Source organism: Durio zibethinus, chromosome 24, assembly GCF_047325235.1.
Source record: "Durio zibethinus cultivar Kanyao isolate XHJ-2024 chromosome 24, ASM4732523v1, whole genome shotgun sequence".
Lineage (NCBI taxonomy): Eukaryota > Viridiplantae > Streptophyta > Magnoliopsida > Malvales > Malvaceae > Durio > Durio zibethinus.
The window spans coordinates 534,831-558,537 of NC_143185.1; the positions used below are offsets into that span (position 1 = coordinate 534,831).

General features: G+C 29.7%; 1 protein-coding gene across 3 annotated transcripts; it reads right to left on the minus strand.

The window, feature by feature from the left end:
* Positions 1 to 1,467: 1,467 nt before the first annotated feature.
* On the minus strand, positions 1,468 to 7,150 carry LOC111316498 (potassium transporter 4-like). Of its 3 annotated transcripts, none has more exons than XM_089754003.1 (10): positions 6,906 to 7,150; positions 6,744 to 6,758; positions 5,550 to 5,790; positions 5,199 to 5,441; positions 4,371 to 4,421; positions 3,990 to 4,250; positions 3,819 to 3,871; positions 3,497 to 3,611; positions 3,157 to 3,411; positions 1,468 to 2,835 (listed from the first exon to the last, which is right to left on the minus strand). In XM_089754003.1, the coding sequence occupies exons 1-10, from the start codon at positions 6,951 to 6,953 to the stop codon at positions 1,748 to 1,750; spliced, it is 2,370 nt and encodes a 789-aa protein (XP_089610129.1). In that variant the 5' UTR covers positions 6,954 to 7,150; the 3' UTR covers positions 1,468 to 1,747. The 3 variants fall into 3 exon arrangements, with proteins under 3 accessions (XP_089610129.1, XP_089610130.1, XP_022774178.1); XM_089754004.1 differs by having other exon boundaries at positions 6,744 to 6,790; XM_022918443.2 differs by lacking the exon at positions 6,744 to 6,758.
* Between the last annotated feature and the right edge of the window lie 16,557 nt (positions 7,151 to 23,707).

The following is a 23,707-nucleotide window of genomic DNA, read 5'->3' on the forward strand; positions in this document are numbered from 1 at the left end:
GAGATAATTGGGTCTTTTAAGTAAGTTAAATGAGATGTAATTGGGAGTTTAATTGGTTCAAAGGAGACGTACATTTTAACGACACGTTTTTTATTTTTCAAGAATGTTTATTTTTTTTTCTCTGTATATGTTTCCTCTTTTACTTATCTTTATCTTTTGCTTTTCTTTTTTTTTTTTTTTCTAGGTGTCTTTCTTTTTGGTTGTTTACTTTTTTTTATTGTCCCATCGTATTGTGAGTTTTATGTGGATTTGGAGTTTTTTTTTGCTTGTGTTCTTTTTTGTTTAATTTTTTATTCACATTCTGTTTGTTTTAATTATTTTGTTGTCTTCTCAGATTTTATTATTTGTTGGAGGCATTTCGTTTGTGGCTTCATTTTCTGTATCAACTTATCTGTCCATTGCTTTGTGGTGGCTAGCGTGAATGGAAGGGTAACAAAACCGTCCACAAACACTCCTCTCTTCTAGGTTTTGCTTCATGTAATGTTGGATGTAGGATTTTGATTGATTAGTAACTTGAAATGAAAACTTTTGAATTCTAAGCTAATGCTTTAAATAAATGGACTTCATATATGCCTTTGGCTCTAATTTGGATTTTCCATTTTTGTTGGCTTTTAATAGAGACGGCATAGAGCTAAGATTGAAATCCTAAAGGTGTCTTCTAAGCATCCAAAAGGGTTGAGTTTCAAGTTGATTGACTGGTTGAAAAAGTTAATAGTTAGGCATACGTAGATTCTTCACACCTCGGCATTATTTATCAGGTATTCCTTCCCGTTCCTAACAAAACTCCTCCCACCAAAGATCTTCCTATCAAAGGTCATTTCCCTGTAAGCTAATACTACTAAAATTACTACCAAGTTCTTTCATTGAAAGCCTCTGATTAGTTAGGGAGGAGAAGAGTATATTCTCTTATTTCTTCTATTTTAACCAAAGGGTTTACTTTCTGAAATAGGTTAATAAAGTAGATTGAAAAAATTGAAGTACGTAACAAAAATAAAACTTAAAGGTGAACATATATACAGCACGGTTATTTGAAAAAATGTGTCTTTCAAGGAAAAAGTTAATTTTTTTTATAATTAAAAAAGATGTTTTATGTGATAAAGACTACTACAAATTTTTTTTTAAAATGACATCATTTAAATAATTATTTTTAATATTATTTTATACAAAATCAATTACATTTTATATATAAAAAAATATAATGTTTTTAAAACTATTAATTCAAAATTAAAATTTTTCAACTTATATTTCAAACAACTACAATGTTTCTATATTAAAAACATTATTTTTTATAATTAATTATTTTCAATATTATTTTATTGGAAGCAAAATTGAGATAAATTTTATACTTCACCCAAAATCTTATAAACCCTTAAGAAAAAAAATTTTCTGATTCAGGATTATCACCCCTTTTTTGACATTGTTAAAAATCTTTAAAAACCCTCAAAAATCAAATTCTGTAAACTAAACTAAAAGTAAAATTTTAACCAATGATCTTATTTTTCTTCGAACCAGCTTAAAAGTACATATCTAAAAGAAATGTAATTAACTGATCAGGTGAATAATAATGACTGAAAATGTCATTTATCTACTACGTACATGGAAAAAGGTTACTATGAAATTAAAGTTTCTGCATGAGAGAACTATATCCCAAAGTTGCACGAATCCTCTGCTTGCCATGGGCCTCCATGTTCCTACGTAAAGGCAACAGCTACCGTAACATCTAGCCATTCTTATTCTTCTCAAATGACTAGACATAATATATCATTCCAACTTCAATGAGATTGATATGAGGAATGTTTAGTGCTACGGCGGGGCCCCTGCAGTTCTTTCGAAGAAATGAATACCCCACATCAATCACAAGCTTTTTCAGAAATGAAGAAGTTCTCCTGGCCTTTACATATGAGTGACCCATTATATATGCAACCCCTGCTTCCTTTGCCTGGATCAAATCCATCAGCTCTTCCCTGACGAAAGTATCCATACCAGGATTAGTTGGTAGTTGAAATCTCACATGGCGCCTTCTAATTAGTGGATTCTCATCTTCAAAAGCAGATTGCAAGCTCTGTAGTGTCAAGGATTTGCTGCTTTGGATGGAGTTGTTTGCATCGAAATCCTCTATCTCATTAACTATTAAACTTGAGCTTGATTGGATGCTCCTGGTACTTATAACAGCCATCCTCCCATCATATGATGAACTCTCAGAACTACAATATTGTGGTTCTCCAGCTTCCATCTGGATGAACTCCGCTATGCTTTGTATAAGCTGGTTCTCAAAATCCCCATCATCCCGCTGGATGTCTTTGTAGCCATACCTGACAATACACCTATACATACGATATGGCCTGGGGCAAATACGACCAATAAGAAAGCGCTCTTCTGGTGAAACATATGGGACTGGAACTGATTTCACACAAACAAAAACTAACACCTTATGGAACGCAGGCAGGTTCGTGACAAAGTGGGAGAAGATTGCAGGGACTCCCGTTGCCAGTTCCGAGTATACGAGGCCTACCCCAGGCACACGGACAATACCAAGGCTAGGACCCAAGGCCAGCAACCATTTCAATGATACTTTGTTGTGCAGGTCAAAGTTGTACTTCTTGCGAGTCCCATAGTGCCAAATGTACATAATCATCATAAAGATGAATGACAGCACAACAGGCACCCATCCTCCTTGAGGCACTTTCATCAGTGCTGCTGATAAGTAGACCCCTTCAATAAACCAGAAGAACAGAAGGAACATTGCAGCAAGTAAAACACTTTTCTGCCAAACAAAGGTTATTACAAGTGCCGTGAGAAATGCTGTAATGAAAATCACAGTCATGCACGCAAGTCCTGAAAACCAAAACCAAATATGGAACATCAGCATCACAGACAAGACAGCAAGTTCATGCAATCAATAAGGAACTATCTCTAGAAGCTGAACTGCATGATCAAGAACTATACTGTCTATATAAAGCATAATAAATACGCTGATACACTAGAAGACAAATATCTTGAGGATGCAGGATAAAAGAGGAAAAAATCATAAATATACTACAAATTTGTTAAGAAAGTTCTACTGTAACAAGTTCATTCTTCAAATATTTTCGTCTCCACAATATTTTTCTCAAGAATATTTGAGGTGAAGGGCACATTTATAAGAGAATGAATTACCATAAGCATTTCCTATTAAAGTTGTATCTTGAAATCCAATAGTTATGGCAAGCGTAAGGATCATGAGTATCCAGTTTATTTCTGGGATGTAGATCTGCCCATAAATATGTTTTGAGGTGTGAACAACTTTGACTCGAGGAAAGCATCCAAGCGCATGGCATTGTTTGATTATAGAAAAAGTGGCAGTTATAACAGCCTGACTCCCAACAATAGCTGCAAGGGTGGCAATTACAAAGACAGGCCAAAAAACAGGACCTGCAAGGATAAAAGGAAAATTACACAAACTTCAATGTTATAACAATATTTAGAAGCAATAAAGTTGATATCAGATTGCACTAACCAGGGATTGAGGCATAAAAACTGTTGGGAATCGATTGGAGGTTTCTTGACAAGAACGCAGCCTGACCCATGTATTGTACAACCAAACACGGGTATATCACAAATGCAAATGCAAGCTGCAAAGCCAGGAAAATTATCAAGTTTCTAGATTATATATCATTCAAAACACAACTCATTATTAAGTTCAAACAAGGTAGCTTAAGATGGTAAGAGGATGAAGTGTATATTGCAATGGGATAGAGGTCTTACATTCAACTCACAATTTACTATCACACTTCAGGAGTGAAATGATATATATGAACAAAAGGAGGAGTTGCACTCACCCTAATTGATAAGGCAGTGAAATGACCAAGGTCTGCAAACATAGCTTCAGTACCTAGTGAGTCCCAAAAGGTGCACATTATCAGAACATTCGAATCAGCAACCACTATATCAATTTAGTCAATTAAAATAAAAGCCACGCTGTATTCAATTGATATCCAGATGCAACCTACCAGTTATTGAGAGAAGGACCCCTCCAAGAGAAATCCAACCATCTCTACCAGTCTCTCTAAAGAACTTGATAATATAATACGGAGAAATTGCATGAACAATCTTTGGGTTCCAACGTATTATGTTGTACAAGCCAATGGAAAAAATTGATACCAGCCAGATGATCACAATTGGTGCAAACATAAAAGCTACCTTGTGCGTGCCAAAATGCTGAAGAGCAAATAGGCCCACCAATATGACACAAGCAAGCAAGAGGAGTTCACCTGGGTTCAAAACAAAGCAGATCTAACCCTAAGCAAAAAAGGAAATACCAAGAGGAATAGGGAACCCAAAACTTAAAAGAAGTAATAAAGGAAAAGAATCAAATTAGAGACATGAATTACCACTAGTTAATTTCTTTTCAGTAACTTGTAGCCCAGACACCGCCGAGAGAACTGCAAATATAAAAACATTTAACCCCTTAACCATGGAGAGAGAAACCATTAACACAACCAGTTCCAGACAAAAAGGCACAAGGTAGAGCAACAAAACAGATGTAAATTTTACTTAAAAAATAAAATATCAGCATGGGACATGTCAAACAGCATCTACAACAAACAATATATACTACAGATGGAAGGAATCATTCAGCCGCTTGACAAAAGGAGTGAATATGGAAGTCTATGATGGCACCAATATGCTCATGAAAGTATTTCTGATAATCGATCCCTGCAACTAAATCATTGGAGGTCAACTATGTCCAATTGAGAAATAGGCACACTCAATGAATCAACATAGTCATGTAAATCATAACACGACATGTAAACTTGCAACACATTGCATGATCTAAAAAATGGCTTGGCCAAGCAAATTCGAGGAAAAGGATTCATTTAACCTTCCCCAACTTGTTTGGGATTAAATCTTTGTTAAATTGAGTCTTTAAGGCATAAAACCAGCAGAGTTATTCATTGGAATCTATTGTCTTGTTCATATGCAAAATATCAGCAGAGCTCTTCATGGGAACACCTTCTCAAGCTCGCAATCATCATCTACAATCATATTGACGTACTAAAAGCTAGAACCAATAATTTTGCTTATTGTCCCACATGCCACATATGTTTAAGAGGAAATTCCAGGAAGGAAAAAGTATTAAACTTTATAATCCACAGCCAGAGAGACGATAATCTAGGAATTTGAGATATTCAAATTTAGTTACCCATATGATTATCTACCTGATATTGCTGGAGTGAGTACACCATCACCTATGACCATAGAAGCACCAAAGAGTACCACAACCAGAAGAGCTGTCCTTAGCCTTTTATGCTTCTCCAAAAATCGCTTTAATGGAGAACCAACAGGCTGTGTTGAGGGCCCATATTTGTAGGCTGAAAGCTCTTCATCAGCTGCTTGCTGATTGGGAAGCAAGCTAAACTTTGCATGCCTACAAAGCAGCGAGTAAAGAGCAAAAGTGCCACCTGACAAGAATTCATATATACCGGCTAGCAAACGGTTAGGAAAAAGCATATGTGATTTGATTTTATTAAAAAGTGATATCCATTAAGAAATTAGATGATTCACCACACCTTCACCGTTATCATCTGCACTTAGCAAGATAAACACATATTTAAGAAGGGGTATCAATGTAAGGGTCCAAAAAATCAAGGAAAATGCTCCAAATATTGCTTCTTCATTATGATGATTCTGCAACTTCCCTATAAAGGTGCTTGAGTAAACATAAAGAGGTGAAGTGCTCAGGTCTCCATACACCACCCCCAAGCTTTGGTACGCTAATATTAGGTTCCTGGAGAGATTGACCCACGAAAGCTGCAAAAGTGATACTTGTACTTAATAATTTACAACTTCAAATAAGAATACAATGATAATGCCATGATTAATGCTAAAACATACCTAAAACCTAGAACTCCAGGAAAGTCAAGCAGTGGTCAATACACAGAATATTATGGCTTCAATTGGGAGAATTCTAAGTAGAAAAGGCAAATCTAAATGTTAAAATGAAATTTCAGGAAAGTATTCCAATGTTAGGATTTAACAGCAAAGTTATCATACTCATAGTACAAATTGTTGCTATGCCCTCATGTTGGTTTTCAAGAAGTAGTTTGAAAACAGTGGCCGTTAGATACATGATTTTGCCACAGGATCAGCATGTAATTATGGCATTGCTGAAGTAGGCATAGGAGACAGTAATTATGCAGGACAGTTGCCCTTGCCCTCAGGAATATGACTTTGCCAGGCGGCATGGAACAGCAGGTCAAAACTTTAGTGATTCCAATCTTAGAAATAGCAAAGGCAAAGGAGCTGCTCTAATCTAATCAACAGGGAAACCAAAAGAAGTTTAAAAAAAAATCAATAGCAGGTGCAAATAGTAAAAAGTGAGATTTTATCCAATGAAACGGTTAGAATTTTCCTATTACGCCAGAGAATTAGAGCTAGAATCCAGAAATTGGTTTACCATCTTTACACATATCTAGCAAAATGAACAACTGATCTTTATTAACCTTCTCACCATAGGTTTGTGGATTGATAAGGAGAATTAAAAAAATTTTTCAAATTTAATGTCCTCATATATATATATATATATATATGAAGTGTAAGAAAAAATAAATGACATAGAAAGCAAACTAAGCTGAAAAGTTGGCTACAGCAGCAGAATACAGTGCAATCAATTCGTTGATGAAAATCTATGCTGACTCAAGAGTGAATTCGAAGATGAATACTGAAAAGCGGATTAAAATAAAGAGCGAAGCAGCTACTTTTACCGAGAGCGATGACGACTGCCGAATAGTAGAGTTTAGATTGAGAAGAACTAGATAAGTTAAGAGAAAAAAATGAATCCAGATTCTAAAGCATCGCAAAACAAGCAGATTTAGAATGAGAACTGAAATGAAGAAACAAGATTCAAAATTAAAATAAATCCTAACCGGGGAAGGACTTCGAGGAGGTGTGGAGATTCCAGATTCTGGCTCCATGGAAAGCCGACTCAGAGTCAGAGAGACTCGGGATTATAGTTTTTCTTTCTCTTTTCTTGAAGTAAAAAGCACCTATTATAGTCCTACCGTGCTGAGTGGGTGAGTGATAAAGAGAGTTTCAATTCCGATTTTCCTGCCCAATCTTGGATCCTTTGATTGAACGCTTTCCTAGTTTCCTTCCAAGCCCCCAACGGACCACCCCAACCTCCGACTATTCACTATTATTTAGTTCAAAAAAATCGAACCAAAAAACAAACAAATTTTGGTATGGGATATCTTACACGCCTCTGTGGAGCGTATCTGGCAGTTGCCACATGTGTCTTCACATTCCCTGCATCGTGTCAACTGACCACATCATTTCATTGCTGATCCCAATTTCCCATCAATCCTCTTATTCTTCTAATTTGTAATCAAACACCTTCCACTTGCCCTCCCCTTTCCGCATCACAAATCTAAATGCGATACGGAATCAAAATTTTCCAATCGTGAATGGATGGCGATACCTCCCCGTCTATTTCAGTTAAATTACTTTTTATGAACATTCGAGACACGTCCATATCGATGAAAACAAAATTGATCATTGTAACAGTAAAATTAAAATTATTGATAAGAGACATGTTTGAATATAAAATTAAATAATAATAATGAAATAAAATATAATAAAAAATGATCATTTAAAATTATATTTGATACATATGATAATTGATAAGATGAGATGATAATGATTTTATATTATATTTTTTATATTTAAGTAAAATGATAGAATTATAAAAAAAATTCAATCATTCTATTAATATAAGATGATTCAACTATCTCAAAATAAAAAATATTAATTTTAATTTATAAGATTGAATTTACATATTTTATAATATCTTTAAAAGTTATATTAATAATTTAAATTATATAAATTTTAAAAAAATTAATTTTGATCAATAAATAAATTATTTTATCATAATCTTTAAATACATCAAATACAAAAAAAAATATTATTATTTAATTTAATCATATTTATAACATTATATTATGTTATTCTATCATAATCTTATATATTAAGCATATGCTAAGAGCATTAGATTAAAACTTATATATAATAGAATTGATAGTATGTATTTGATGATCATGAAATTAATAAATTATTAAAAATTATTAAAATTATTTTATATTAAATAATTTTATTGTTAATAAATTAAAAATTAATAAAATTAATTTTAAACATTAAAATTATAAAAAAATTTTAAAATATTTAATATTTGAAAATTATGAATGTTGTATAGATAAATTAATATTAAGCATAAATCTGAACATATAAAAAATTAAACAAATTTATTTTCTTAATGTATTTGAATTTTTATTTAAATAATGCTTTTTATAAAAATTAAATTATAATCAATAAAAAATTTTATCAATTGAATTAAAATGCGTATAAATTGTATTATATATTAGTATATAAACAAATCAAGCTAAAATCTGTTATCTGAATTTTTTTTCATTAATTGCTATTATCGCTGCAATATGTTTCTGCTTTTGAACATCTAAATTTTTGGTCTTAAATGTTAGGCATCACTTCGCATTCAATGACTCCACTATTGCACTAGTGCTTTTTTCTCCTTTTTCAAGTCAATGCTGAAAGTTTTATTTATATATATATATATATATATATATATAATACTGTTACGTTGGCATTGGCATATATTCCCCACTGTTTGGACGCGGGAACATGAAACCCGTGGCTGCCGGTTAAGTGAATGGACATGCGACGCGCACAAGAGAGGGTGGGTTAGATATCATTATTAATTTATTTATTGATAGGTAGAGATATAATTGTTTTTTATAAAAAAATATTATGATTTCAAAAATTTATATTTGATATACAATTAATTTATAAAATTTATACATCATTGCTAAATCACATAATTTCACCTCATAAGCAAATATTAATTTTTAAAATAAATTATATAAAATTAATATTTTCTAAAATATTTATTTATTAATAAAAAAATTAATTTGATTCACTTTATTAATAAATTATTATTATTTAATTCATTAATAGTATATAAAATTTATATATTAATAATGCATCAAATATAAATCCTAATGATAAATATATAAAAATAAAAGTATTAATACATAAGTATCAATAAATTAATTAAAGTTAAAGTTTATATTTAATATACTAGTAAGATCTATTTACATAAATGATGAGATTGACTTCAATAAAATTAAAAAACAATAAAAAAAGTGAAATTAATTATTATAATAATAAAATTAAAATTAGTACATTTGACAATTTTTTTTATGTTGAAGGTAGCCTCACCAATCATACGTTTGCATCCAAACGAGTTCTAGTGTATAAAATTATATATTGTTAATGAATTATAGATCCCATAAAAATATTTTTACAATTAAATTTATTTGCTTTTTAAGATTTTAAATTTTAAAATTAATTTTTAATAAAATGTCATTGTATGATTATTTACAATGTATAATATTTATACACTCAAAATATATATATATTTTTTTTAAGTTATGAAAGTACTATTAAATATAAACTCCTTCGAATATTAAAAAATAATTGGTTCAATTTGAAGGATATTATCCTTTAGTAAATACTTACAGGTCAAAAAATATATTATCAAAATAAGAGTTAATTACATTTTTTATACTTAAATTTTGAAAAAAAAAATACACAAATTGGTATTTAAAGAAATAAAATATACAATACACCATGAACTTTCAAATAATTTACAATTTGCATCATAAACTTTCAAATTATATGCTATATTAACCAAAACTCAAATCTTAATAATCATATCAACTTACTTATGCAACATTTAAATAATATTATCAAATTATATATTTACTACACATATTATCAACAATTTTTTTAAATAAAAATTAAAATATATTTTTTACTTAAACTATAAAAATATCTAAGATCGATTAATTATTTTTTAACATGTTTTCCACATGAAGGTTTTACAAATTATTTAATATTTTTATTTAACAAATAATATGTATATAAGAAAATTATATTGGTTAGATGCTATATAAATGAGTGAAGTTAACAACATTAAAATTTTGATTAAAATAATATATTATTTAAAAATTAATGATGTAAATTATATATTTTATTTTGTTTAGATTACAATAATATTTTTTTCAAAGTTCAAATATCAAAATGTAATTAACTCGATGGATAATAGAATTTGACAATTAACAGCCAACTCAATAATGTTTGGATAGTATTTGGAATTTACCAGTGTTCGCCTCCAGCTTCACTTAGAGTTAATTTTGATTTTAAAATATAAATTATATAAATTTTTATCTTAATAAAAAGTATATATAATTACTTCATTAGATAATTTAAATTTGAATGTTTTGAATAAAAATTAATATAATAATTAATTGATAACATATATATTTTTTAATTTGTTTTTAATTATTTTAAAATCAAATTTTATTTAATAAAATTTATTGTTATATTTATTTAAGTATACAAAAATAATTGTTTTTATTATCAAAATAATTATTTTATTATTTAAATTATTCAAATAATTTTTATTTTTATGTCGCTTTTAAATAATTTGATAAATATAACTAATGCACAAAATTAAAATTAAATAAACAAAAAATTAAAAAGAATGGGCTAACAAATGTTTAAATTATTATTGCCTAACCGGATTTATTAGGCTCCAAGCTAATTCAAGTTGGGTTTACCTCCAAGCCCACCTTTCCTTTACTTCTCTATTATTATTATTATTATTATTATTATTATTATTATTTGGTTATGTTAAGAGGATAAAACTTTAATACAAGTAAGAAAAAAAAATTGATTTAAAATCAGATCTTTAACGTCTCCTCAAACTCCTTTACTTCTCTATCGTTGCCTATTGTTACTGAGATTTTGGTTAGTACCTAATTTCCTAAACTTAGTCTTTCTTTCATTTTGTTCTTTTTCTTCTCTTTTTAGCTTTTATCTTTTTTCTATATTTCCTGTCTATTTAGAATTTGCTATTTATCTTTCTCTCTATATATTTTACCTCTATCTATCAAGCTTTTTAGTATTTTAATCAGTTTAGATTTTTCAAAATTTTTACAAAAATTATAAATCTTAGTCAAAGTCTTTGAAAATTTTTAAATTTTTTAAAGTTCAGATTTGCTTTCATAATATGGTGGCTTGTGGTATTTTTTGTTGTTATTTCCATTGCCTTGTGGTATATTTTTGTTGTTATTTCCATTGCGACTGACTTTTTTTTTTTTTTTTTTGAAATCTCTCCGACATAAAAGCCTCATTTTCTTCTTTTATTGATGATTTTTGTTACCGACTATTTTTTGTTTGAAATTTTTAGTGTTGTGTTTTGAAGATGTGAAGGCTGAGAAATTTTTCTAATATTTTTTTGATGTGTTTAAATTAAATTTGCTTTGTAAAATTTTTTTATTTTTGATTTTTTTAATTTTCGATTTAGATTTGTTTTTTTTTTTTTTTTTTTGAGGCTATCAAGGCTGTGACTTTTTTCATGATTATTTTGGATTTGTTTTTTTTAATTTTCTGATAAAAAAATGAAATTGGTTTTAATAACGTAATAATATAAATTATTATTGATTAAAGGTAAAATAATCTTTTTAAATATTAAACAAGTGTCAATATGATAATCTTTAGTTATTCTTTTAACTTATCGAATGTTACAGCTTTTTTCGTTGTTATTGATCCATTCTTTTCCAATCCAATAATTTCAACTAATTTATAATTGGATTGGAATATCTAAATAATCATAGTAAATAAAAGTAAGAGCAAAGATGAAAAAATATATATAAATCAAAGGTATGTACTTAAGAAAAGTTTAGATGTATATTCAAGAGATAAACATTAAGATCATGTTTGGTGTATAAAATGATTGGTATAATAATATGATAATTATATTTGGTTTATATTTAATTGAAAGAGATAGAATTATAATGAGGATTATCATCCTCTTAATATAAGATAATTCAATCCTCCCAAAGTTGAGAGGATTATTTTTAATTCATGAGATTAAATTTACATGTCATATTATACTTTTAAAAATTATATCAATAATTTAAATTGTATAAATTTTGAAAAAAAATAATTTTAACAAATAAATAAATTATCTTATTTTAATCATTGTACAATCAAATATGATGATATTATTTAATCTAATTATATTTATAGTATCATCTTATCATATCTTATCAAAATCTTATATATCAAATACGACTTGAGCATCTTACTAACATCTAACATTCTCAACTTTACATCTTCCTTGCAGTGATATTAGTAATAAAATTTATGCTAATATGTGAATGAAAAGGAATATGTTTTGCTATGTTAGAAGAAAAATCTACCAATCATCCTGCGTATTGATGTTTGCCACTTTTTGAAGATTAATTCGGTGATCCATTATTTGTCTTGTTACTTATATGCTTGATGTTATCTTTTTTTAGATCACACCAAAATGTTCAATATATATATATATATATATATATATATATATATATAACAACAATTATTGTTTGTAAAGAAATATTAAGTTTAATTTATAATATGGGTTGTTCATCTAAAAAAAATGCTGATTTACACATGATAATTATATCACTGTATTTGATAAATACTCGATAATCTTACATGAATGTAATCTTGGATGAACTAAAGTTATCATATCACTATCTTAAAATATAAATAATTCTCATAAAAAAATGAGAAACTTTTTATCATTAAATGAAAGTGATAAATAAAATTAATAATAGTCTACATTACACATTTATTATATAAGTTAAAAACTTACTTCTTCTCAAATTGTAATCGTTTTATATTATAAATTTTTATATTTTTAAACTAATATTCATCGTAAAAAGTTCAAAAATAATTTATGCACTTTTTTAATATTTTAATATTTTTTTATATAATATAAATTTTTTGTTTTTCTTTTGTTATAATTTTAATAGATTAGTTTTATTTTATAATTCAAATGTTTTTTAAATAATTTATATTATAAAAATTAGCTTAACTATCAATAAATATATTTATTAATTTAATTATATTTTATTATGAAAGAAATAAAATATTACTAATATTTTACAAATTATTATTTGTAAATAAAATTGAAACCATTAACGTATATAGCTATTACAATATATATAGTTATTTCATATATTTTTTGGTTTTATGGTAAGAAGACAACATTTACTATATTTTATTTTTCTACACAATTTTTGTTTCTTCGATTTTAATTACAAAACTCATTATAGAATTTATTTATTTTTTAATTTTTCATATTGTTAGTAATATTTACTTTAACAAATCTAATGACTCCGATATTCATATATTACATAAAATTTCTCATTAGGTTTGTAAAAATATATAAATATTTCTAACAATATAAAAAATAAAAAAATATTAGAATAAGTTTTTGTAATTAAAATTGAAAAAAACAAAAGTTGAGTAAAGAAAAGAAATATAGTAAATATTAACTTCTTATCATAAAATCAAAGAATTTCACAAAATTTATTTCTTTACGTGGAATTTGAAAACGGAATTTGGGCCCTTCAAAAATTTTCATTCAAATTCCATGAATTTTAACAATTCCAATTTTTATATTTTAAACAAAATAATTTCATTTTAAATGAAATTCCTCCCTGAAATCCCTTATCCAAATGCACTTTAAAGAATTTTATGAGAATTCTCGAGTGGATGAATATTTTCTAATGATATCTAGAGGTTGGAAAATTTAACAAAAATTTTCACATCAAAGACATTTATTTTATTTTTGAATAAAATAATTTATTTTATTTTTTGTTAAAAAAAGATTGTGATAACAAAAGAAATTAAAAAGATTGTTTCTAAATATTAGAATTAGTACTATTTTATTAAGATTAAAAGAATAATATGTGATTAATTGATTTTTTTTTTAATGAATCTTGTGAAGTGTTACATACCTTTCCATGCATAAATGTGTTCATAAGTTGGGTTAAGTTTGGTTTAAGTCGGACCCACACTTGATAATAATAATTTATACATTTACTTAAATTTTATTTGGTTCAATATTTTAAAAAATTTTCAAACATAACCTAAATTAAAAAAATAAATCTAAAACCCACATATTAAATTTACTTTATATAACAAAAAATTTTAAATGAACCTTAAAATTATGTCAAAACCCCATTTAAAGAGTTTTAATTTATTATCCGAGCCATCTTAAAACTTAGGCAAACTTTTAGACTTGAACGAATAATTCAATCTTTGAACAGATGCATACGTATACTCTTAGTCTAAACTTTAATTTTAAAACAAAAAATTATTTTTTAAATAAATTTTAATTAATTTTAAAATTTTATTAAAATGATAAATTTTTTAAATAATAATCTCACTCAATAGAAAATCGATGAATCCTTGTTATTATATTTTCATGAAATTATAAATACAAAAAAACTATAATCATAATAAAATATATTTATAAAAATCATTGAATAATCAATTATATAATAAACTAAAACATAACTAAATAAATTAATATAAAATTAAATCAAACTCATAAAATAAAATTTGAATTTGGAATCTCTTCTTATCCATTAAACCAAAATCTCATTGGGCAGTAACTATTCCTTAGTAAAATCGTTATTACAACGTAAATTAAGGTCTTCTTTTTTGCTTCTACCATTACATTAACAATTCTCAATTCTGTCCGGCCTTTTCTATCTTTCTTTACTCTTTAGCGTCAAAAGCATATTTACTGTTAAGTTTCACAAACCCTTTATTCCACTTTAACAGAATATCGCCACGTCACGCGAAATATCTGAAAACAGTAAAAAATCTAGCAATCTTATCCTCATGGTCAAGTTACCTATCAAAAGACATTTTTTGAAACATTAACAAGTATCATATATTTCCTAATCCGTCCTAACAATCTCACTGTCAATTAATCACAAAGCAACGGGGAAACCAATAATTAATTAATCCCTAATTGAGTACTAAAATCGCAATAAAATGCCTACTTGATTCTACACTTTAGACACAAATGCTCCAAAGATTATTATCGTCAAACCTAGATTCAAAAGTAAATAAAAAAAATAAAGAAGAATATAGATTTTATTAACCCTCGTATCTGGAATAAGGCGAAAAATAAAAACACAAAATAAATTTACCCGCATACAAGAAAGAGAACTATGCCAATAATTTTGCAATCAACTGGCCTGTTGTATTGTTTTTATCCTCTGAATACCCCTTTTGTTTGGATGAAAGGAAAAAAAAGTTGAGAAGCAAAGAGGTACTTGGAGTTAACGTTAATTGTTGGTACTTAACTACAGAATTTGATGATTGGCCAAAAAAAAAAATCTACAGAATTTGATACGGAGTGAGTTTTCCTTTAAAGGACAGGTGGCGCGTAAAGAGATCCTTCTGGAGTTTTTGGATTCCACGTTGCCTAAAAATTAATTATCCAACCCTTCGTTTAATTGTTTAATTAATTTTGCGTTTAAAAGCATTGAATTCAATACTTTTTGCATTTCAAAATATTTTGAATGTTTTAATTTTTATAGAATCTAAAAATTTTTTAATGTATCTATTATTAAAAATAATTTTTTTAAAATTAAAATTTCATATTTTTAATGTTAACAAATAAAAAATCATAAAAAATAATTTTAAAATATAAAAAAATAAATGTTTAAAGACTATATAATTTGGAGACATTTTAAAAAAATAAATAAATAAAAAAAAAAACAGAGAGAATACATAGATTTGATAGGAAAGTAAAGTACGACTGACGATGATAATTGTAGTTAAAGGGAATGAAAGTAAAAGTCAGTTTTGTTGGGCAATCCAATCCGTGTTAGTGGTGGTGTATATTCATCTTCCATCTAGTTACCAATAAGTATATGCAACCAAACAACGACATTTTCGTTCCCTTCTTGTGGTTATTTAAGACTCCGCGGTTCTCTATCTTTTATATACATGTTAGTGGCATTGGTGTATATCGATATAAATACCAACAAGTATATGCAGCCAAACAACCACATTTTTGTTTCCTTCTTGTGGTTATTTAAGACTGTGCAGTTCTGATCTTTTATACATATATATATCAAGAGTGATCAATTTAAATAATATAAAAATAAAAATATTTTATATGCTTTTTTAATTTTTAATTTTAATAGATCTATGAGAATGATTTAATTTATTTCTTGAATTTATTAAAATTAATTATTAAAAAAATATATATAATTAAAAAATTTTATAGCATATAAATTAATCTCTATTCATATCCAAATTAAACCTCAAAAAAGTTTTTGTCAAGTGGAAAAGGGCTCATGTAATAAGATTAATTTATAGTAATACTGTATATACATTTCAGAGGCAGATAAAAAAGAGTTTGCAGTGAAATTTGACCTTTATAATATTTTGTGGACTATTCTATTACCATTGCAGTAGTGTATTTCTGAATCAAATTTCATTTGGCGATTGTTTACCAATTGAGTGAGTTTATGGTATATTTTCTTCTTTTAAGTGCGATGTCAGGCTCATTTTGGTTCTTTAATATTTGACGGAAGTTTTTGAATTGGCTGATTCTTGGCAAAATTTGGAGCTCCCTAGGCTGAAGTGCTTAGCGTGTTGTGGTTATAGAGTGGTTTGATTATCCTATGCTTTTGTTTGGTTTTTGATGTTTGTTAATGTAGATATTTGGTTATTAATATTTTATTTTTTTAAAAAAGCTTCTCTAAGATTATTAAAATTGAGGAAAAGTTAGAACAAAAAATAAGACTATTTCAATAAAATTTATTTTATGAAAGAGGTGATAAAACTATTTCAACAAAGATTATTTTACAAATCAATTATTCATGGAATAATCCCTTTTACAAAATAGCTATTTACTAAACAATTATGCAATGAACAACTTATTTATGGAACAATTATTCTCGAAACAACTTTCTCGAGGAATAAGACCAATATTTTTACTAAAAAACTCTTAAAACACAAGTTGCTTAACTAAGAGTTATTTCACAAAATACACTTCACCGAATGTTACTTCATCAAAAGAAGAAGTGAAAGTAACCCTAAACTATGATAGGGTTCATGGGTTATTTCTATTATTAGGATGTTCTAAAGAGCTTGGTTTGGTGAATCAGATATGAAGATAGTTAAAAAATTTCCTCTTAACTATTTTCTAAAATATGAGTGCTTCTTCATTTCCTTTATAATAGATAGTTAACTTTTATATTCACTATCCCTATTGCTAAAAAACTAATTAAACTCTTATTAAACGATACATTAATACCCTTTGCAATGGTCAATTCTCCTATTATTAACCATTATTCCTATTCAATACTTAAGATATGTAACTTCTATCTTTGAAACGTATAAATAAGAGTTTCCATAGTTCATTAGGTGACTTTTGGACTTTGATAACTTTCTCACAACTTTCTCTTAAACTCTCTTTACAATCCTCTCTTTTTAAAACCTTCTTTCAGCTTTATTCTCTTTCTAACTCAGCCTTATTTCACAACATACTGCCACCTGCCTCTGCAATTAATACTTTAGGGTTTGCTCCAGTCTTTCTCTCCGTCATCTCTTGACATATCTCATTTTACTTATTTACAATGCTTCCTCACTTCACCAAAGAACCCTTTTACAGTTAACAGATATATATTGATTGCATTTTTTATGGTTTTCTTAAGCATTTGAACTCATTTCTAATAAAAAGATCTTGATTTAGGGAAAAAAAAAGGTATTGTATGTACATACGATTTAGAAAATAAAACTGTATTGTTCATTTCAAACATATACTACAAAATTAGCCTACGCTTTAATGTGGGTTTAATTTTTTTTATTATTATCAAATAACAATGTTTAAGATAAGATAATTTAGTGATAGGAAAGTACATTTTTAAAAAAAATATTTTAATAAGAATAGCTATTATTGGATAATAATATACAAAAAGTTAGATAAGAATAATTTTAGATAATAATATTTTCAATGTTGAGTTGCAAATCTAAATAATATTAACATACTTGCTTGAACAATGCATGGTCAAAGTAAATCCATTTGATTCTCATTATAATAATAACAAAATGCATTGCTAGTAATCTACAAATGTATTTCTAAAATAAATTTCACTCAGAGCTTAATATAAATGCATAAATAAAGTAAAAAATTAATATTGCATCCTATCAAACTACATTATATATTTGAAGAATGAGAGATTAAATAACTAAAATAACATTAGTACACACAATTGTAGGTTCATAACCAATTAAAAATCCTATTAATTGACCTCTTAATTATTTTAATAAGCAAATGATATTATTCACTTATGTTAACTCATTAAGTTTATCAAGATTTAACGACTATTTTAATAAATTTGATAACAGAGTCTCTTCAAATAAATAATAAATTTATCTGAAATATTCTTGAGGTGAGAAATTTTTTTTGGTAAAAACCTAAAATTTTTTTTTCAATAATTAAATATCAAAATTAATAAAAATAAGTAATAAAGATCATTTTAATTAAAGTTTAGATAAAATAACTTAAGACTAATTTGGTATTGATTTGGTACTAATTTAGATAAGATAACTTAAGACTAATAACAAATAGATAAAAAGATTAGTGATTTCTCTATATTTTTTATATCTAATAATTATATTCTCGAATTTAAATGTTATGATAATTAAATATGTTTTACATGTGAATTAATCTTATTTGCCGATTGAGAGATAAAATTAATTCAAAAGTAATTATATCCTAAAAACTGGAGGTTTTAAATTTCCCTTCTCCAAGCTTATATATATTTATTTATACATGATAGATGCAATTTTGATGGTCGATGGCATTAATATTTTTTATTAAACTTAACTAAAGAAATAAATAATTATCATATATATATATATATATATATATTCACAAACATATACACACCAATAGAAGTAGACCTGCTCATGGGTCGGGTCAAGCCTGACATGATAATTCAACATTTTAAGTAAACTCAGGCCCAGCCCAGTCTAATTTTTTGGGCCTTATTTTTTGTTTAAGTCTATTCTTACATGTAATAATAAAGTTCAAACCCGTCCAAAGAATTGGTATTTAAAATTAGGGAAAATAGTTTTTTTTTTAATTATTAATTTAACTAATTTAATTAATTTTAATTGAATTTATGAGTCATTTGGGCTTAGGCCTAATTTAATTTTATTGAATGCAATTTAAAATTAGAACATTGTTTTATATAAAGAAAAAATGGGCTTTATTATATTATAAGAAATAAAGCAAATAAGCCTTGTTAATTATTAAAAAAATAAAGTAAATGGGTTTTATCCCATTATGATAAAAATATTTTTTATTTTTTGGGCTAGGCTGGGTGTCATAGGCTGCTCATTATTTAGACCAAAATCATGTGTCCGTGTGACACCAAGACTATTCATAGCCTTTCACAAGTCTATTTTCCTATGGACAGCTTAATGTTGATCCTTCAAGTTGCATACTCATGAGCTTTTCCTAGTTTTGACCTCATAAAGTCATACCTCGATGGGAGGAACCCAACTCCTATCAACTCATTAGCCCATGATTTTCACGATGGCCCTAAACACCCATCTCTGCTTGTAAGCATCAAGGTCCCAAGCACTGACTCTTGAATTTTCATAAGGCCTCTGCCCTTAGCCTTATTTTAGGCTGCCCATATACATGATAGACACTTAACATTATGCCCATCCCATCTTGGGGACTCGGGTGTGCTACCCTAATTGTAGCACCCCTCTACCGATTGGCCACAAAGGTCTAGCAGCGTACCTACCTACTAGTCCACTCATCCCTTAGGCTCGATGGTGTATTTTCTACACAAACGCTATCTTATGATCCTTTCAGCTTAAAGAGAAGAAATTGAAGGGCATAGCGAATGCTACCATTTAACCTTATGGTTCAATGTAAAGGCGTGATACGAAGCTTGCTGGTCCCAACCGTCCTCGAATTTATCATGATTCAAGATACTATGCCACACTTGTGACCTGACGATGCTCACCTACCTAGACACCACATGTGCCTAGGAGTTTCTCACTTTAGACTAACCAGGCCCCTGCCCACTTGTTAGCTAAGGGGGTGATGGAGAGCTAACACTAATCCTCTCTCTATAAAAAGTATAAGAGCTTTTCCAACATTTTACCAAGAACCATAAGAATGTCTGAAATGGGGACATTTTTTTGCCCAGTCATCTCAAGACCTTTCTTCACCCAACTTAAAGCCTAGTGACCTTCCTCTTGTTCACCAATTCGAGCATTCCGCTCGTTGCTCCACCAACCCACTCAAGGGTGCCTACACATGGCTTTGACTGACAGCACCCGACTAGCTAACTGAACCAGGGTGCCTATCCACTGGTTTGCACTTGTCCATGTATATTGGGGCTTAGGGCTCACATTACTCACACACAATATCAGTAACAAATTCTCATGCTTAAAATGCCTCCACACAACTTAAGACCACTATTCTGACAATAACACATCGTCCGCTGCTCAGCTTAAGGTCAGTCATAGCAAAATCGAGGCACACTAGGGCCTAACCATGACATTTTCCCCTACTTACTATGTTGATGCCCTCGTTGACGCTGAGACCACACCTAACTCTCTTGTTGCACACCTAATTCTCACATGTCTCTCATTTGTGCCTTCAATGATTGGGTTAAAATCCCGTCACATGAGGCACTACCCATAGTACTCATTCATTGTTGATGTAGATGTGTCTCATCCTAACTCTAATGCACCTCTGTGCTATTTTCACATATGACTACTAGGCTCAAATTGTTTTGTTCGATAAGTGCCACCACACTGCTTCACCCATGATCACACCATGTTGTGACCTTGAGACACCGTCTTTGATTATGACCCTTAGTCGAATGATGACCACCTACTTTGCTACATATTTGTGTGCCCAATTAGACGTGACATATCACACCATACGGCACCACCCATAATAAATCTTAGCATGATGGCATGCAAGCACCCTTGTGGCGACACTTTAACGTATGCTACCTCAAACTCAATTTTAGACTCAAACATATTGCTCAATAAACTTATAAGCTCTACTACCTTGGCTCAGTTCCATATAGAATCACATTTTTCCCATTTTTACTCAAATTCAGCTCGACATTACACGTAACCTTGTCGTCACGATGGTTCCATAACTTGTTTGGCTTGACTCTAGCTTAGCTCATATGGCACTTCAAAACCCATTGATCTCTAAAATCTATTGATCCAACTCTAAACACAAGGTCTTCTAACTGGTTCAAACTCAAGGTTCATTAATCCACCTGGTACTTAAATCCATTGACCTACTTGGACTCAAGGCCATCCCATTGGTCAGTAACTACTCAAATCCTAATTAACTCAATTCTGCCATGTTCAAACTCGTCCAATCCATTAATCAAATGTATTTGAATGTCTATACCTTCGACTTTGCTAAACTCAATTGGTCTTTTGACCTACACATCTCAAGGCTTTATTAACTGGCCAATTCTCGCTTGCTCATTCTTTCATGGTCCACTGACCATCATATTTCATAAGGCCTTTTCTCTCAGCCAACATAAACTTTTCTATCTTTGTAAAGTGGTTCCACACTTACATACCAAATACTCCATTTTTAACCCCACTAGGGCACTTGCACTACATAACTAGTGTATATGTTAGTAACTAATCTCAATAAGCTCAACTCATGTCCCTTAAAACCATACATATCTTGGCCTACATGGCCTTGCTCAAACACCATTTCAAGGTGTATGCCCCTTTCACATTTCAATCTCAACACGATTTTTTATTTTAAAGGGCATCGTATATCCGCACAAGCTAACACCTTCTGTAAGGTGACGTTAAACTCTCATGCCTTTTTATTTGGCATCTAAAAGCCTACTTAAAAGCCTTCCACCTAGGTTAATTTTTCTCACAGCACGTATTGATGGCTCCTTCTTGAGCCTACATAGCCATATCATAATTACACTTCGATAGATCTTTTTGAGCTTAGCGCCATTTTGGTTTATCATTATCATACCCACACCAGGGGCTGTTTTAATCCCATAATTGAGTCAAACATGGCTCTGATACCAAATATCACTCAACATAGAAGAGCATCACTTGATCCACTGATCGACCCAACCTACTTACCTCGATGGATGCTTAGCATGGAATCAAGTCATGGTGGCAATATAAAGTACCTATCAAAGCACTATCACCCTACCTACCCTATTGGGTGTTTAGTGTTGAAGCCCCTAGGTGGAGAGCCATGCTTCACCATAGTTCACGTCAGAGTTACTAAAGATTAGTTATTTTTTTGCTCTGATACCAATTGTCATGGGTTGTGTATTTTTTAGACTGAAACCATGCTTTTGTGTGGCACAAAGACTATTCATAGTTGATGTTACCCTTTCTCAAGTTCATTTTCTCATGGATAACTTAATGTTGATCCTTCAAGCCATATACTCATAAACATTTTTTGGCTTTAACCTTGTAAAGTTGCACCTCAATGGGGAGGAACCCAACTCTTATCAACTCATCAGCCCACGATTCTTAGGGTGGCCTCGAACACCTATCTCTACTTACAGGCATCAAGATTCTAAGCATCAACATTCGAATTCTCATAGGGGCCTGTAGCCCTGATTCTCGTAATACTATTACTTTTTGGCATAGTGAGAGCCCAACAACATGCTTGCCTATATCATACGAAAGCTTTTATTCCAAGATCCTATAGGCACAACATAGATGCTAGTCAACAGCCAACCCAAAACTTCCAAGTTTATCTTATTTCATGAAACTCATTTTATAGGGCCTCAATTTTTAGCCTTATTTTAGGTTGCCAGCATGCATAATAGACACTCAATATCATGCCTGTCCCATCTTGATGACTCAATTGTATTACCCCAGCTGCAGCACTCTTTTATCGATTAGTCATAAAGGTCTAGTAGTGTACCTACCTACTAGCTTGCTCATCCCTCAGGCTCAATGGTGTCTTTTATACACAAACACTATCTTTTGATCTTTTTAACTTAAAAAAGGGAAATTGAGGGGCATAACGAATGCTACCGCCTAATCTCATGGTTTAACACAAAGGCACGAAATGAGGTCCACCGGCCCCAATCATCTTTGAGTTTACCATGATTTCAAGAGACATCGTGTCATACTTGTGACTTGATAATACTTGCCTACCTAAACACCATATGTGCCTGGGAGTAGCTCACTTTAGATTAGTCAAACCTTCACTTATTTGTTAGCCAATGGAGTGGTAGAGAGCTGACACCAATCATTCCCTTATAAAGAGCGTAAAATCTTTTTTAGTCCTCCTATTAAGAACTGTAAGAATATATGAAATAGGGACACTTTTCTCTCCAGTCATCTTAAGACTTTTCTTCACACAACTCAGGGCCCAATGACTTTCATGTCGGTCACCAATTCTAGCATTGCACTCGTTGCTCCACCAACCCACTCGAGGGTGTTCACACATGACTTTGATTGATGGCACCCCACTGGCTAATCGACTCTAGGGTGCCCACCCACTAGCTCACACTTACCTGTAAATCTTAGGGTCTAATGCTCACACTACTCACACACAATATTAGCAACATGTTCCCATGCTTAAAATGCTTGCATACAACTCTAGGACCTCTATCATGACAACAAGGCCTAGTTCACTGCTCAACTTAGGGCTAGTTATAGTAGGACTGAGGCACACCAGGTCCTAACCATGACACTAGGCTTTAGCCTGGAATGGTAAAACCTAAGA